At 46.8% G+C, this 17,712-nt stretch overlaps 2 protein-coding genes across 6 annotated transcripts; one reads left to right on the top strand and one right to left on the bottom strand.

The window, feature by feature from the left end:
- Positions 1-238: 238 nt before the first annotated feature.
- Positions 239-4,202, bottom strand: LOC133925340 (FT-interacting protein 7-like). Its single transcript, XM_062371283.1, has one exon. It carries the CDS (start codon positions 3,814-3,816, stop codon positions 700-702), a length of 3,117 nt encoding a protein of 1,038 aa, XP_062227267.1. The 5' UTR covers positions 3,817-4,202; the 3' UTR covers positions 239-699.
- Positions 4,203-6,837: 2,635 nt separating this feature from the next.
- On the top strand, positions 6,838-17,372 carry LOC133925339 (increased DNA methylation 1-like). Of its 5 annotated transcripts, XM_062371278.1 has the most exons (12): positions 6,838-10,347; positions 10,535-10,658; positions 11,189-11,274; positions 11,758-11,999; positions 12,410-12,496; positions 12,810-12,909; positions 13,151-13,346; positions 13,478-13,674; positions 14,024-14,197; positions 16,042-16,228; positions 16,319-16,650; positions 17,122-17,372. In XM_062371278.1, exons 1-9 carry the CDS (start codon positions 7,270-7,272, stop codon positions 14,042-14,044), a joined length of 4,131 nt encoding a protein of 1,376 aa, XP_062227262.1. In that variant the 5' UTR covers positions 6,838-7,269; the 3' UTR covers positions 14,045-14,197; positions 16,042-16,228; positions 16,319-16,650; positions 17,122-17,372. The 5 variants fall into 5 exon arrangements, with proteins under 5 accessions (XP_062227262.1, XP_062227263.1, XP_062227264.1 ...); XM_062371279.1 differs by lacking the exon at positions 16,042-16,228; XM_062371280.1 differs by lacking the exons at positions 16,042-16,228; positions 16,319-16,650.
- The last annotated feature ends 340 nt before the right edge of the window (positions 17,373-17,712 follow it).

Genomic DNA, 17,712 nt, shown 5'->3' with positions numbered 1-17,712 from the left:
ATCATCGTCGCACATGCTGCCACCCTCCTCCATATTCGCCTGATAGCAAGCGACTCAGTAGAGTATTCCTCCGATCCTCCCCTCCCCTCCCCTCTATCATTTCATGCCCCACCCGTCGTCGGTTAGCATGTCTCATTCCACTTGGAATTGAATTGCCACCATGGATGATGGTCCTCCTTGTCGGTCCATGATTGATCAACAAGCTATATACTCCAGCTAGCAGTAGCAGAGAGAGAGAGAGAGAGACACTATTCTGCTTGTTACATGTATGTACGCATGTATCCAGAAAACAAAAACAAAAGGAGACCACAAATAAAGAAAGAACAAGTCTTGCTTTACGACATCACATGGCACACAGGCCAAACACAAGAATATACCTGCACACCCACACCCACCCCTTTTTCTGCCGCTTCTGAATGTTGAGAGAGAGGCAGACAGATACAGGAACCTTCGCTTCTGAATGTCCACAGTATCTCATCTTCTCTTCTGACACAAAAGAAAACAAAAGCTCTCCAGTCCTTTGCAATCAATCTAGTTGTTGCAAATGGATTTGCAACGTATGTACGTGATTACCAAATGAATTGAAGGAGAAGACAACATGCTGCCTGTACTTGCAATACAATCTACCTGTTGGAATTTGGCGCGGAAGGCGGAAGAAAGAAAATGCATGCTTCTGCTGCTGCCTATGAGCCTCGGTCGTCATAGCATCATGTCTGACTTGGCCGGCAGCCTCCTGTAGAAGTTGAACGGCACCGACGGCTGCTTGCTCCGGAACCGCGGGTGCCGGAGCAGGTACAGCCCCACCACCACGGCCACCACCTGGAACGGCGTCACGTACAGCACCACCGCCACGATGAGCGACAGCGCGATGAAGATGGCCGTTGCCCGGGGGTCACGCCAGCTCAGCAGCGACTGCGCGCGCTCCCCCTGCGTCGCCAGGTCGCCCACCACCGTCTGCACGCGCCCGGCTACGCTGCGCAGCCGGTCGTACCTCATCCGCACAATGTCCCCCGGCTTGCTCGTCGGGAACGTGTCGAACTCCTCGTCCAGTTCGTCCGGGTGCGCCAGCTCCGCGTGCGACAGCACCGTGTCCATGTGCGGCGGCTTGCGGGGCCGCCGCCGGTAGTTCCACACCCCGATCATGAACAGGTACAGGAACACCGTCGGCAGGATCAGCTCCGGGTAGCACACCAGGATCAGGAACAGCACGTGCACCAGGATCGTCGTCAGCGGATTCTTCCACTTGCAGATGCCGTCCATCCACTTTCCCATGGCCACTGCGCTCGAGAACAGTGACGTGATCCGTTTGAAGTTGGCCTTGCTCCGCCGCAGGCTGAACATGTGCGAGTCCACGTCCAGCATGTACTCCACCACCTCACGCCGCAGCGGCGGCTCTGCGCGCCCCAGCCGCGTCGCCACCATTTGCATGGCCTGGAACCGGAGGTAGTCCAGCTGCAGCACGGAGATGGGGTTCGTGTAGTGCATCTTCGGGAGCAGCGGCCTGCCGTACATGGCCAGCATGTTGGCCCACGCCGTGCAGGTGAAGCGCACGGCCAGGTGCAGCTCGCCTGTCTTCTTCAACCCCGACGGGCTCAACGCCATCAGCGGGTAGTAGTGCGTGTACACGCGGTCGATCTCCAGCGTCGACAGCCGGATGCGCACCTTGCCGATCCTCTGGTCCTTGGCGTCGCCATGGCCGCCCAACACATGGCCGTTGTCGAACACGGCGACGGTGATCACGGTGCAGGGGTCGAACACCTCCCACGTGTGCTGCTCGTTCCACTGCGGCGCGAGCGTGTTGAGCAGCGTGCGCGTGCGCACCCACTTGGCGCCGTACTTGGCCACGCAGTAGGGGTCCGTCAGCCGCCCCTGCCTCGCCTTCATCGGCACCAGGTTGCGCGCGCTCAGGATGCCCATCTCCAGGATGCCGATGGACCCCTTGCGCAGCTTCTTTGCCGACGGCTGCAGGTCGCTGCTGTAGTGCGTCGACTCGTCCAGCACGTGGTACGCCGTCTCCAGGCTCAGCCGCAGGTGGATCTTGCTCGCGAACGTCTTGTCCCTGTTGGCGCCCGCCGCCGCCTCGTCCACCGTCAGCGCGCGCGACAGGTTGAGCCACTTGGCCTCCACGGACTTGGCGAGGTCGTTGCGGGGCACGTAGGGCGCGGCCACGGGGATGATCACGCGGCCCACCGGCTCGTCGCGCCCCGGCGCCACGCGCTCCTCCACCGTCACCACCAGTGGCTCGTCGAACGGCTCCCCGGCCACGAACATGAACTCCTCGTTCCACACCGGGTTGGCCGACCCCTGCGGCTGCCCGGGGCGCGTGCGACGGATCTGCCCTCCCAGCTGGATCTTGGCGATGGTGGGCGCAAGCGGGCGGCCCTTCTCGGCGGGGACGAGGTCCTGCGCGGCGATGGCGACCACCTTGAGGTAGGCGAGCTTGGGCGAGTAGTAGACCTTGGAGCGCGTGTTGTTGAGGCCCTCGAATGGCAGGGAGTGCGCGTCCGAGTGCCAGGCCTCCGGGAACGCCTCGTCGGCCTGCGTGCCGATCCAGACGGCGAGCATGATCTCGCCGTGGCGCAGCTTGTCGCCGCTTCGGTCAGCGAGGCGGTACCACTGCGGCGCGAGCGGGCTGTCGGGCGGGACGCGGTGCGGGATGTCGGACATGTCGAAGACGACGCGGCCGACGAAGTCGTCCTTGAGCACGTCCTTGTCCTTGACGACGATCTCGAGCTGGTTGGACTGAAGGTGCTCGCGGGAGAAGGCGAAGGTCTGCCGCCAAACTGGGTTGGGGTTCTTCTCCAGGTGCTTGGTGATGCCCTTGAAGTTGCCCAGCTTCACCTCCACGTACGGGTCCAGCGCGCCCGTCACGTCCATGGTCGGCAGGTCGCGCGCCTTGACCACGCTCACGTACAGGTACGACATGGGCTCCACCATGTCGTACGTCGACGCGATCTTCGCCGCCGCCGCGCGCGGGCCCATCTTGGCCGGCAGCGGCGGCTTCGTCTCCACCAACCCGTACGCCCCGCCAGGAGGCGGCGGGCCCCCCGGGGCAGGGCCGGCGGGGCGCGGCATGACCACCGTCTGCCCGGGCGGCGGAGGTGGCGCGGCCACGGCGTGAAGCGTAGCCCTCCTCGGCTGTGATTGTTGGTCGGCTCCTCCTCCTGAGGCCGGCACGGAGCGGAAGACGCGAGGCGGCTCGTGGTCGTGGCTGCTCTTCCCCTTGGATTCTGCGAAAGCGGAAGCAGCCTGCTCTGCCTGACCGCCGGCTGCCGCCACCGCGGCGGCGAAGGCGGACCTGACGATCCTTTCGGGGTCTCCGCCTGCTCCGTCCTGCTGCTGGTTGGGTGGCTGGACCGGAACGTTGGTGTCGACGGCGGGAGAAGAAGATGGACCGCGGTCGTCATTCGAATCTTGGGTGAGATAGAGCCTGAGGGCGATGTCGCCGGAAACGCGGGAGAAGAGCCCGCGCTTCTCGAGAGGGTATCTCTGGAGGACGGCCTCGGCGGGGGAGGGCGCGACGGCGGCGGCGTTGATGCGGACGAGGCCGAGGAAGGTGTGGGGGCGGAGGGCGTTGTGGTCGTGGAGGCGTCGGTCGTGGAGGACGGAGACGTCGATGGGGAGGGAGGGGAGGCGGGCGGGGTCGCGGACGTCGAAGACGAGCGTCTGGTTCCAGTAAGGGGAGCGGTCGGCAGGCTTGGTGGCGGTGCGCTGGCGCTGGTCGTCGAATTCGACCTCGACGAAGGGGTTGCAGGAGCCGGCGCCGTCCTTGGGGGCGAGCTCGGCGGCGTCGGAGATCTCGACGGCGAGCTTCATCTCTGAATCTATGTGTCCTCTGGTGGTGGTGGGGTGGTTGGAAAGCGGTTGGTGCGCGGAAGAACGGAAGGGTGGGTGGCGGTTACAAGGAGGGGAGGCTGCTGCTCTTGATGATCATCATCACCAACTCGCTCGATCAGCTCAGCAAAGGCTGCCGGCCTCTTTCTTGTGGCGGCGGTGGAGGAGACGATGGAATTAATGGAAGAAGAAGAGCAAGAAGGAAACTGATCTGTTGTTGCTTGGAGGATTCTGCTGTGCTCTGCTCCTCTCGGCGTCGGAGAGGAGAGAAACCATGGATGGCAATGGCATTCACCAACACCAAAGGCCTTGCCTTTCCTTTCCTTTCCTTTCGTCGGCTCCTTAGTCCTAGCCACTTCATTTATACTACTATACTTGTACACTCGGCTGGACTCGGCTCGTGAGTCAGTTGGGTGGATCCACCTTACTATTCAAAGCAACCAAACCAATCATGCATTACATTGCATTGCATTGCATTGCACTTGCATTTCACTTGCATTTGCATTCGTTCAAACTCTACTCTAGTTTATTACCACCTAGCACAATCATGAATCATGCATTGCATTGAGGAACAGGAACTCCCATCCAATTATGCATTTGTCATGATAAATTATATGCAGCATCCTCCCACTAGCTAGTATGGTCCTAAGACTTTTTGCTGAAAGACGACGAGACACCGAAAAAACTCATCTTTGCCACTGGACCATCGAATGGAACTTGCTCCGATCCAATCCCTAGTACTGCTGCGTGCATGCTTGTTTGGTGGCTATCTATCTACCTGCTGCTTCTTATCCTTGGATTCATTTTCCGTGGATGTACTGTGCCTGCATTATTCGATCAGTACTTAGGGTGCAGTGCAGACTGTGGTTTCAGTTAACAGCAAAGAGAGGAGAAACCTAATTTAACCTTGATTAGCAAGCAGAATTATATATATTGAGTACATGTACTTATTTACAACGTACATGTACTACTACTACTACTAGTAGTAAAATTAAATTAACCCGGCCCTTCAATTTGGCTGGAATATGCATTTTCTCTACCTAGTTGTCGGAAAAGAAATTAAAAGGTTGATGAAATGGAATGGAGTATAATTCAATTCAATTGAAATGGAATGGAATGGAGCTATCTAGCTGTTCTAAGTGTCGATTGTCACCATTAATCAGAGATGTGACCTGCTTTGAAAACGCTATCTAGCTGCTTAATTAATTGGTTGATTGTCTCTCAAACAAAGCTAGTATCGTAGGCGAAGTGTGGGAGGCGACGCACCATCTGAAAAAATCTAACGCTGTAGGCGAAGTGGGAGAGACGACGCACTATCTAGAGAAACCCGATGCTATAGGTGAAATGCAGGAGACAACGCATCATCTGGAGAATCTAACGGTAAATGTATGAAAGGTAAATATTAGATGTCTAGGTATAGAATGTAAATAATATAAGATTGAATGTATTTTTAGAATGTATAGGAGATAAATATTGGATGTCTAGGTATAGAAAATAAATAATGAAAGATTAAATGTATTTTTAAAGGAGAAACGGTGTTCATCTTTATATGATGACCGTTTAATCAACTTAGATAGATGATATAGATCGATCGGATCTTACATAACTTGCGTATTTTATAAAAGTATAGATATATATAATATTCGTCTTTAGACACATGCTACCTAACTGCAATAAAACAAAAATAAAAATAGGAGCGAGGGCATACGCTCCCCTGCGTAATCTCTATGCAAAACATATTTTAGAGTAATACTTCCTCTAGTTGTAAATGTAAGTCGTTTTAGCCTCCTCAAATATACTCTAAATATAAATCATTTTTGAACTTCTATACATTTGTTTCTCTTTTATTCTCATCTTGCTCTTGTTTAATAAATGCTACCACTCTCACAAATGAATAAGTTATCTTTTTCAATGCAGAATAAATAAAGAGTAACCAGATTATTTAATCTGCTTTTTTAATCCTTATATACAAGTCTAAAATGACCTACATTTGTAATCGGAGGAAGTAATATATATATATACACACACCTAACACTCCATCAATTCCTCTTTTGCCTTTTGCCGTTAGTATTGACTTTTAAGTATGCAATTCTGAAGAAGAAGGATAACCGTCGGCCACTACTCGGGAATTGGTGGAGATCCGCACTTAACCGCTTCCTGCTGTTGGAGTTGGACCACGCGCACAATAATATATACTCCATATAGGTAGCTACTGCGTGAATGGAGTATATATAATGCTGTCGCTGCACTTGCTTTGTCGGCGTTCAATATATATAAATAATAGCAGGTCAGTACGCATGCATGTTTACCTTGGTCATACATGTACAGTCGAACACTGCAGTATGTATCAGCAGGCCCACTCAACAGAGAAGATAGAGAGTATGTATGGGCCAGCCGGTCCTAGAGGATTACTCTGGGCTTGGCATGGTAGCATTTGGGCCTGCTCTAGTTCATTAGGCCGGTCCTAGCTACACTACATATTGGGCGGGCCTCTCTTTTCCTACAATTACTACTAGGATTTATTTGTTGACTTCCATACGCACCTAACCTAACCATGTGTTCTCAGAAATTAAAAAGGAAGATACTCCCTGTTATTTCTTACTACTTACTATAAAAGTTTTATTTAGGGTTTGTTCGAGTTGAAAATACTAAGGCTGTGTGTTTGGTTGGCTTATTTTGGTTTTAATTTTTCGGAAACCAGAAGCCGAACTAAACATACCAATTGTTAAGCTGGTTTTTAAAAAGTTGAAAACCTAATTTTTAAAAAGTTAAAAAAACTGTCTGGTTAGAAAATAAATTAAAAGCTGATAAGCTAGTTGAGACGAGTTTTTCTAATTTTTAGTATGATAAATGCTAAAAAATTATTAAAAAATCAACAGCTAGAAATAAAAACCAGAAACTAAAAAAATAACATTTCAACAAAAATATCGCCCAACCAAACTTTTTTGAGATTTTTAATCACTATCCACACGATACTGTGCCATATTTGAAAGCTTGGAGAGAGAGAGAGAGAGCTGGCTTGCTGGCTGCTCTCCTCCGTTGAGGCAGACGAGTGCATCTCATCTCATCTCATCTCCTCTCCCCGCGCCCTCCCCTAAGACTCGGCAGAGCTTCACTGCCATCGAGTCCACGCCCACCTCCCCTCCCTTCAAACCCTAGTTAGTGGAGCCACGCCGCGGGAAGCCTCGGATCTCGCTGCTCCTCACCGCCCCTCGCCACAGATTTGCTCCGCTCCGCTCCACCCCCTCTTCTCTCCCGAATCCCGCCGCTTGTGCTTGGAATTCAGCTGCTCCGCCCCTCCATCCCACCCAATTCTGCTGCCTGCCACCCGGATTTCAGGCACCCCTTGGATCTGCTGCTGACGTTGCCCCTTCTGCTGCCACCCTCCAAACGCTCCCCGTTGCCGTCCCTAGCTCTTACATCTTCGGCGAGGACATGACCGGGGGAGGGAACGCGGACCAGATGCTGGGGTTCAAGGAGGACGACGCCATGAGGTTCATCTTCGGAGAGGACATCACGGGAATGGAGGATGACAGCACCTTCGACAGATCGCTCATGGAGCTTCAAGTATTCAAGGAGGTCTTCTGTGAGGCCCATCTGCCCGGCGAAATGGACCTCGGATTCATGGACAACACCAGGCAGCTCAAGGTGGCGGAGACGTCCATGTTTTCCTCTGCTCGCTTCGATGCACCACAGCAGCCTGCTGGTATCCCTGCTGCGCCACAGCCTCAAGTGGACCTCAGCATGGATCAAGAGCACACGCATTGTCATAGTCAGCCAAATGGGCCTCATCAGATGGACCCCAAGGTGGATCTCCAGGTCGAGGAGCATGCACATTCTCATGCTGCACAAAATGGGGCATCTGCCCAGCTGGATGCTGCGATGCAGGGATTCATTGGTTACTGGCAGGCTTGTGCTAAGTGTGCAACCGATCTGGTCGGGCTCTGTGACCACCAACAGCAATTTTTCAGTCCAGATCTTGTTGACAACATTTTGGACGTGCACACGCAAGAAGCACCTCAAGACGTCAGAGCTGGAATGTGCAACACGGTTGTGTTGGGTGGCAGCAGCAGCACTAGCGCCGTTGATGATCCCATGCCTTCCTACATAGAAGCACTAGCGGGGATTTCAGAATTCCAAAGTGGCACTCTTTCTGATCCCTTTCTGCATCAATGGCTCAGCGATCAGCAGCAATTCCCGAGTAACACGTGCTTAACTTATGACCAAGGGCAGATGGTTGACGCTACCCATCTCCTATGTACAAGTACAGCGGATATATCTCATAGAGGAGTAGAACAATACCCACTTTATAGCAAAGCAGCTCATGATACTGCAACGGTACCTCAGCAAGCCCAATATTGGTTCAGCCCTGGTCAGTTTGCCGAACTTGAGGCCATTTGCCAGAATGGTACGCCTGGCGCAAACATTAGTTCGATGGATGATGTTGAAGTTCATGGATGCAGCAACCAACACTCCGGCTCGGCAGCTGTCGTTTCCAAGAAGACATTAGGCAGGGATCTTCCTGACCAGCTGGAAGCACACGCACATCGCCTTTTCAAGGATGCTGGATGGACTATCAAGCCACGAAAAAGGAATGACAGGGCTAAGATGGCATCCTATTTCACAGCACCAAACAGGGAAGCGGTTCATACCTCACTAACTCAGGCTTGGAAATTTTGTGGCAAGAAATTGTATGAAGCTTCCGCAGATTCAGAAAGGGGAAGGTATCCAAAGGAGTGGTCAGATGTTGATGCATTTTGGAAGGACCTAACAGATACAATGGCCTACATTGATAAGATGCTTGTGAACCAGCAAAATGCACTCACGCTGCTTCAGCGCTGGGAGATTTTGGACCCTTTCATAGCTGTTGTGTTCATCAGTAGGAAAATCACCGCTCTGCAGCAACGTAAAACTCTTAGAGCTGTCGACAGTTCAACCTTTGTTCTTGATGACATCACGGATCTGTCATCAGAAAGTAAGAGCATGCACAAAGCCGGTGATCTGTTGGCCAGCCGAATGATTCAATCTACTCCAGTGATCACAGACTCTGACTGCAGCACACTAGCAACTGAGAGCTACCATGGGCAGCAGGCTTTACAGAGCTGCCATGATGCGGAAGACATCAACAATAGGGATATGAACTCAAAGCTTTGCTGCACCAAGAGTCTGAATTGTGACGCAAGTGACCAAACAGAAAATCAAGTTTATGAAGGTGATGATACAAGGCAAATTTATGCTCAAGCAAAGGTTGTCGATAGTTCTGTAAAGATGGTAAGGAAGAAGTCCAAAAGGATATTTGATATTGATGCAAATGGACTAGAGGGGCTGTGTTCTCAAAGCTTTGTGCAACCTTCTACGGGAAATGTGTTTGACCATGAGGCCTATGTAGCAACCGCGGACATGTCTGACGCAGCAAACATTAATAACTCTGAAGAACATGGTATGTGCTCAGGTGTTGGCACACTGAAAAGTTATTTGAAAGCTGAATGGAAATCAGAAAAGCTAGATGGAAATGACCAAAGCAACAACTGTGACATGTTTGTGCATTCAGAGTGCAAGCAACTGAGTACATTACAGAGTGAGAGGAGGATTGAAGAACTTAGAGAATGCACTGTGTTCTCAGAAACCCACTGTACTGGAAGGGAGTCAGATGCCACCGTGTCCTGCCCTACTGACAAGGTCCAAGAAAAGTTGCTGTCATCCCATGGACAATTCTCAAAGGGTATACAAAATGGTCCAACATACAATATTGTTCCTGTTGAATCATCCCATGAATGCAATGCTGCTGTTCTGGAAACTGATCAAACCTGTGAGTCACAAACCTGCAAGACAGTCACTGCTAAAAGGAAACTTAAAGGTTGGGAGAAATATGTGAAGAAAAGACCCCGTGAGCTGCGGATCAATGATGACGACCTTTTGATCACAGCTATAGTGAAAAACAAGGATCTTGTCTCCTGCCATAAATTTGTTGCGGGCTTTTCAGATGCAAAGAAGTTCAAGAAGCTTAAATGCCAAAAGAGAGGTAACAAGCTACTTTTAAGAACAACTGGAAAAGCAGGCACAAACCTATTGGGTGGGAAGAGAATAAGTTTGGCCCGAAAAACTGTTATCTGCTGGTTGATTGCCACTGGCTTTCTTACTGTAAAAGATGTTATACAGTACCGTGATCCGAAGAGCAATAAAGTTGTAAAGGATGGGCGGCTTACCTGGGAAGGCATTATTTGCAATTGCTGCACAAAAACCTTATCTGTATCTGACTTCAAGGCTCATGCTGGTTGCAGTCTGCCAAAGTCATCCTTGGGCCTCTTTCTACAGTCCGGAAAGTCATACACTTTGTGCCAGGTTGAGGCTTGGTCTGCTGAATTTATGAGCAGGAGAAGCAATTCATGTGGTAGAAAAGTTGAGGCAATAGATGAAAATGATGATACCTGTGGTTTCTGTGGAGATGGTGGTGAATTACTTTGCTGTGACAATTGCCCATCAACATATCATCAAGCTTGCTTGTCTGCTAAGGTATCTAGCTTCCTGTTGGTACCATTATGTGTACACTGATTAGAGATATGTTTCGATTCAAAGGTTGCTGTCCCTTAATGTTGCAATGTTTTGTTCCAAAAATTGTGTATCTATAGGAGTAACACTTAATCAATATGTGAAGTTGTTTCCTAATTTGTTATTTGTGCTTCTTCCTTTACAAATGCAGGAGCTTCCAGAAGGTAGTTGGTACTGCCATAACTGCACTTGTCAGATCTGTGGGGGATCCATTAGCGAAAAGGAGGTTTCAACATTCTCGGCTATCTTCAAATGTTTACAGTGCGGAGATGCATGTAAAATTTTATTATCCCTCGCCTTGTCTTGTCATTTGCACCATTTCCTCTATACTGCTATCCTTATATAGTGCTTTGTGGTGCAGTAGCTGAGAGCCTGAGAGTTGGATGGGTAGTTTGCCAGTTTATGTTAACTTGTTGCTTAACTTCATTAATCATCACATTGTTTTATGGAACGATTTTCATTTGCCTGCGTTGATCTAAGTAAGGCACTATTTGGTGAAAATATCTCCTTCCAGAAATTGATTTCTCAGCTATCACAGAAGCTGCTTTAGAGGGGATTCAACTTCTCAGTTCTCAGTGTAAAAGGGGCTGAGCCCCTCTAGCTGTGCTCTGTTGGCTAGTGCTTAAGCTTCTGGCTGCTTTGAGGTGAAGCTGAAGCCCTCCCAAGGCCTGAGAAGAAAAGCCATAGGATAATTTCTTGTCTTGTTTAACTTAACCAATTTTCAATTCTTCATTGTGCATTACATATGAAATCTTCCAATGCTTATCCTTAATTCGATTTGATATGCTTTTGTTTTCACTGGCAGACCATGACACTTGCGTTGAGCAAGAGAAGCTAACTTTTGAGGGCAAAAGATCGGACACATGGTTTTGTGGGGGAGATTGTAAGGAGGTAATATTTATTTATTTTTCTGTCGAGATGATGGTGAATTGTGCAAGATGCTTTAGTCAATATATCCAACTTGTAATTTATCATACCCGTTGAAATTGTAGTTACGTTTTAGCTCTCATTCTTTGTCATTGACACAATGGATTCATATATTTGAATGCTTAGGTTGGTGTATTAGTACCGAGGACTGACTGACACTAGTACATCTATATTATGTGGTTCACAAGAATCAAACCAACCTGGATATTAGAATTTGATTAACCTCTTGGATATCTTGTTTTCTGAATCCTCAAAACTCAAATGCCAATTTTTATGGCCGTGTAGGATAAAAGTAATCAACCTCTCATGGAACACTGGAAATATCCATATTATTTAGCACCTTTTTTGCGCACTTAACATACTGCAGTTCTTGGTTTCAAATATTTTTGTTTCCTACTCTTCATTTTCTTTCCTATTAAAGCATTTTTCTGCCCTTGTTGCTAACAGATATTCATAGGACTGCACAATCATGTGGGAATAGATAATATCCTCGACAATGGGCTTTCATGGTCCATATTGAGGTGCAACAGTGATGGGCAGAAGTTACATTCTCTTCGGAGGATTGCCCGTTTGACAGAGTGTAATACGAAACTAGCAGTGGCTCTTACTCTATTGGAGGAATGTTTCATTCGTATGGTGGATCCTAGAACTGGTGTGGACATGATACCTCATGTTTTGTACAATAAGGGGTAAGTTTCCTTCTCCTTCCCTTGTAATTTTTTCCCCATATCTTCATTACATCTTTTTCAGTTTATAAAATTTTCTTGCGCAATATGGGGAAGTACAAGGCTAAGATATCACACACTAATGTTGTGTATATCACTGTTAGCATGAACACTTATACTATGGGGAATTGGTGATTAATTTCTTCATGTTATACTGGAAAATTGAACTGACAAAATTGCTGGTATGCTAAACTACAGAGACAGGCTTTGAGATGTTCAGTTAAATAATGTAGCTGGTTTTATTATATTTTTCTTCTCAATGCACTTCAATTGATATAGGGTCAATTCTTGATATTACAGAGGAACCTTGAATCTGTATCGATAATTTTACTGAGCAATTTTGAAGTTTACTAACATGGAGCACTTCTCGTCAGATCAAACTTTACTCGCTTAGATTATCAGGGATTCTATACCTTAACCCTGGAGAAAGGTGATGAGATTTTATGTGTAGCTTCTATCAGGTAATTCCTTTTGTTGATCAAGTCTTTGTTAGACATTGGATTTTCTTTTCTGTCTGAAGTATTCTTTAACTGAATTTGATGCTTGTTATCTCTATCCACTTGCTTGTCATTGACTGCTTTGATGGCTTCTGTCGGTTTAAGATATATTTTACAACTAACAAAGTGCAAATTTTGAGCTCATGAATGTTAGCTATCAGAAAATTTACAAATACTTGAAAGTTTTATGTCAGGAAATAATAGTAAGCATGGCAATTGTTTCTTCCATTTTCCTCGAGTATTATATTAAAGAATTCTCTATTTCTTTCTCATGCAGGATACATGGAACCAAAGCAGCCGAGCTGCCTTTTATTGCTACTTCTGTAGACTGTCGACGTCAAGGGATGTGCCGAAGACTAATGAACATCATTGAAAAGGTACATTGGAATAGGAAAACAGACAAAACTTTACAACTGTACCGAAATAAGTTATGGACTTCTCATGATTGTCTACCATGATAACTTCCTTCCTCCATCTAAATACTTGCTGGGTCCATTCTTTGCTAATTTTATAGTGAAATCCAAAAAATTCTTACTGAGTCAACATTCTTTTTTTATGTTGTTGATATAATAATATCTACATTTCACCATGTGATTTTTCCCCTTTCCTCTAATACAGATGCTGAGATCATTTCATGTTAAGATGTTGGTCCTTTCTGCCATCCCAGAGTTGGTTACTACATGGGTGTCAGGATTCGGTTTCAAACCTATTGAAGACGATGAAAGGAAACAACTCCATAATGTAAACTTGATGTTGTTTCCTGGAACGTCCTTACTAACAAAGAGATTGGATGTAATTATGGCTACAAAACCAGGTTAATTATCTGCCTGCTTACCAGTGGCTACATTTGTGCCTTCTGGTTTATGAGTTTGGACATTTTTTGTACCATGTATGCCTTCCATTTATTTGTGTGCTTATAATACTCAAACGTTTGAAACTATGCAGGTGAGGAAAAGGATGTAAATGATGTTTCTGGATCACCTAATGCTAAGTTTATGCCTAATGGGAAAGCAAGCGAGCATCTTGAACTCCAAGACCTTGACTTGTCCGGGACAGAGTTTAAAGCTGAGGTTTCAGTGAGTGGTCCATTCAGAACACTGAAACATGAATGTGGTTCGGCAGCATGGTTTCAGTCTACTAAGGTTTGGTCCAGAGATTTTAAGCTTTTCTTTGATCACTCAAGAAAAGGACTAATGTTTTCCTATAACATTATGGTTAGATGGTTGCAAATGCATATCCATTTCCACTATACCTATTTACTTGTATACCTGTGTGAGCTCTGCACATGCGTGTAGTCCATTTCAATTGTCTTGATTTACTGGTAACTCGTGTGAGGTTTGCATGTGCATAAAGTCCGTTTCCAATTTTAGAGATCACTGGTCAAATCTTACAAATTTGTAGCTGCAAGCATGTCATTCTTTTATCTTGTCCTCAATTTTTGCGAAAGATGTACGATATAATGATGACTTATTCGTGTATTATGTTCTGCAGTTAGCTGTTGGGGAAGTGTGATATTCTTACGTGTTAAATTTCTGGTCTGTTGCACTCCATTGCTACCTGTTGCTTTGTGTTGGCCAATCTTGTCTTCCCATTTACTGCTCAACTCAATTTGTAACTGCAAAATTGTACAGAAGCTCACTGATGTGTGCAGACAACTCTTCCCAGGTATTTGCAAAGCGTTTGCAACTTTTAGTATTCCATTTATTTGTCAGATGCCTACAGTGTTTTTGTTTCTTGGAATTTTTGGCAGTGCGTCTGGGTTGCAGTGTAACCCTTTCTCCACATTCCTTCTGTTTTACCTTTTAAGCACGAATTTAGTTTGAACTTGAATCATATTGGTTGGTAGATCACATTGAGGGCTACTTCCACAATATTTCTGAGCATCTTTCTAGTTGATTTGATATGTAAAAGGCCGAAACAAAAGGTCAGGATTGCACTAGATATGTACCCTCCCCAGTAAACCCTTTTACTCCGAGTCAGGATTGTACGTTCAATCAGGTCCTTTTTGCATGCGTTCTTACTCTTACTGACTATATATATGTATAAATGGTAATGGAAGCAGTAGACATGTATGCTATTTTTATTTCTTTTTGGCATATTGTTTGCTTAACTATCTCTAGGTTATCAAAATACCATTCAACCATGTCAGCATAGCTAATCCATCTTTCTTCTTCCTTTTTGGACCTTTTTTTATTCATTACTTGAATATGCATCTGTGTTTGATATATGCCCCAATGTTCAAGATATAGAATTCAATGCATTGGGGAGGACATTTGATGCCCAACATAACTTATTAACCAAGCTATAAATTAAACCTTAGTAAAAAAGGTATATGTGTCATCTAAGATAACGCCTTTAGTTTTAACAAAGTTCTAAGTAATGAAGCTCAAACCAATTGAAATGACTAGCCTGTCAGACAGCCATAGTGACAGCATGATGATAGTCTAGGCAGCACCGATACTGATACGCGTATCGGTATCGGGCCGATACGGATACGTGGATACGCCATTTTTCTAAAAACCCCGATACGTGGATACGTTTGATTTTAAAAAAAATAATTAATATGGTGCATATAATAATAGCAGAAAATGCATCACTTGTTTAATAAGAAAAAACGAAAAGAAAAAATAAAGGGTTAGATGTATTGGACTGCTATTCAACCCATATAGATATCTAGCCCATCTACCTAACCCTAAATAACCCCCACCCCCCGGGGCTCCTCATCAGTCATCACCCAGACGCCATCGCCTCCTCCACTCGCCCCCGCCTCCGCCTCCTTGTCGCCCACGTCCCCGTCTCTGCCTCCTTGCCCTTGTCGACCCAACGCCTCTTCTCCCCCGCCGCCTCCTCCTCCCCCTCGCCCCGCCACCGCCTTCCGCCTCCTTGCCCCCGCCGGCCCGCCGCCTCCTCTCCCCCGCCGCCCCGTTGCCTCCTCCTCCCCCTGCCCCGCCACCGCCTCCCGCCTCCTTGCCCTCGCCGTCCCGCCGCCTCCTCGCCCCCACCGGCCCGCCTCCTCCTCGCCCCCGCCGCCGCCTCCGCCTCCTCGCCCCCGTCGGCCCGCCGCCTCCTCGCCCCCATCGGCCCATCACCTCCTCTGTCCCCTCATCCCTGCCACCGCCTCCTCTCGCCCCTCCGCCGCCTCCGTCTCCTCCTCTCCCAACATGGCGACGGCACTTCGGATGCGCGTATCGGAGATGTATCTGATTTTTATTTTTATTTCTTATTTTCCCGATATGCGACAGATACGTATCCTAGCCGTATCTGTATCGGATACTGTATCTGTATCGGATACCATATCCGATGCGGATACGCTCGATCAGTGACGTATTGGTGTTTTGTAGATGATAGTAACTCACCAGCTCCAATTTCTAATGGTTTGATATTTATTGTTTTTAACTTTGTTTTATCTTAGCGTCCTTTATAGCCTTGCCCTGTGCAGTAAACCGCAGCATTTTTTTCCTTTTTAAAAAGGTTTCATGTATGATAACTATGGCTCCTTTCTCATTCAGTTCTCATCAGATTATTGGGAAATGGATATCCAAGAATTTTTATTGAATTGGAGAGAAGACAATTAAGCTAAAAGTCCAACAAACCACAGTATGCCCTAGTATGTTATGCGTCAAGAAATTGAAAGTTACAGATGCCATGCGAAACTCTATTTTGTCTTTCCCGTGTGAAGTGCTCTCCTGAGATAGGGTAATTGTGTGTGGTCAATCTGATTCTGAGACAGAATTACCTTACATATTCAACACCTGACTTGAGATTGCTTCCGCATTTGAAATATAGGAAATATTTGAACACAATGGAGCTGATAATGTATGAAGGCGAATACATTCAACCCTTTTGTAAGTTGTTCATGATAGGAGGTTATCTAAGCTGGTTGCTAGGCATAAAAGGGGTACTGCAGAAACATGGCAAACATTTTGATTCGAGATATATGGACGATAGCATCTAGCAAGCCATTTATGCTGTTTGAGGCATGGGAAAAAGAGTACAGCATGGGGCAGACTGCCAGACTGGAAATTACATGAGTGCCATACTCTTTTCTTGGTGATTCTGCAGAACAGATAAACCGATGCAATCCTGTCTGGATGCGAGTACTGATGAGATGATGTGAAGTAAGACCTCTCACCACTAAAGTCAGATGAGCATGCCATATTTTGCTTGCTACCATCAGATTTATTTGTTTTTTTTCCCTTCCCCTCCTTTCCTTCAGTTTTGGTTTGATATTTAGGTTAAGGGCACAACAATCTTAGATGACATTGCACTTGTTGATCCATTATCATATTGTTGAGATGGTTCATAATTTGGTATTATTAATCCTTTGTCGGACAATGCAAAAGTGAAATTCGGAAAAAAAAAAGAGAAAATATCATACTTTTACAGCTTCATTCTTCAAGGATTTATCTGGATTTAGCTGTTACGGAATTATAGTTCAGAATTGGTTGTTTGGTTTGTGCACTCACGAAAAAAAAGGGAATTTCCACACCTGCCTCTAGCTTGGTCTTCCTTCAAATTTACTTTGTTTAGCCGTTATTATTTATTTTGGAAGATAATTGACCTTCCTCACTATCTACATTCTGTATCAGGACTGATGGGACTTTCTGCGGCAAAGCTGTCGAGCTGAGTCTATTCATGAGATGCGAACAATGGTGCCCTGTGGATGGCGGTAGCAGTCTTGTTATGATCCATTCGAATCCTCTTGGGTGCATATTTGGTGTGATACAAACCTCAACAGCAGCCGCCAGCAGCTCTTGCAGCAGGGGTGTGATACAAACTCTTCTAGGCAGTTACTGTAAGAACCGATCGAGTTCCAAATTATGCAAAAGTTTGACAGCAATTGAGACTGGGAGTGGGAGCTTATTAGGATGGAGTCAGTGGTGGGATTAGACATGCAAAATTGCTTCACGCAGGAGAGATATGCATCATTACATTAAGAGAGGAAAAAAAAATAGTCATACAAGCCACACATGCACCCACAAAACACTCCCGGTATTACATGAATGAGTGTGCCTTCGACACAAGAATAAAATGATCCCTAAGAAATTGACATAATACTACAACCGGTTTGCGGTAGCGCCAACCCCTTTGCTCCAGTGTCAGTCCACATTTGGGCCTCCTCACCCGCCTCCTGGAGGATGGCGTGCACGCTTAGAGCCGCACCATTAAAAACATAATTG

The sequence above is a fragment of the Phragmites australis genome, chromosome 7, assembly GCF_958298935.1.
Source record: "Phragmites australis chromosome 7, lpPhrAust1.1, whole genome shotgun sequence".
Lineage (NCBI taxonomy): Eukaryota > Viridiplantae > Streptophyta > Magnoliopsida > Poales > Poaceae > Phragmites > Phragmites australis.
The sequence above is the reverse complement of the archived record's forward strand: the minus strand, read 5'-3'. Positions and strand labels throughout refer to the sequence as shown.

Coding starts and splice junctions, on each gene's coding strand:
- LOC133925340 (XM_062371283.1), bottom strand. CDS start 3,816: ATGAAGCTCGCCGTCGAGATCTCCGACGCCGCCGAGCTCGCCCCCAAG.
- LOC133925339 (XM_062371280.1), top strand. CDS start 7,270: ATGACCGGGGGAGGGAACGCGGACCAGATGCTGGGGTTCAAGGAGGAC. Junction 10,348..10,534: donor AAGCTTGCTTGTCTGCTAAG/GTATCTAGCTTC, acceptor TTACAAATGCAG/GAGCTTCCAGAAGGTAGTTG. Junction 12,497..12,809: donor TTATGTGTAGCTTCTATCAG/GTAATTCCTTTT, acceptor TTTCTCATGCAG/GATACATGGAACCAAAGCAG.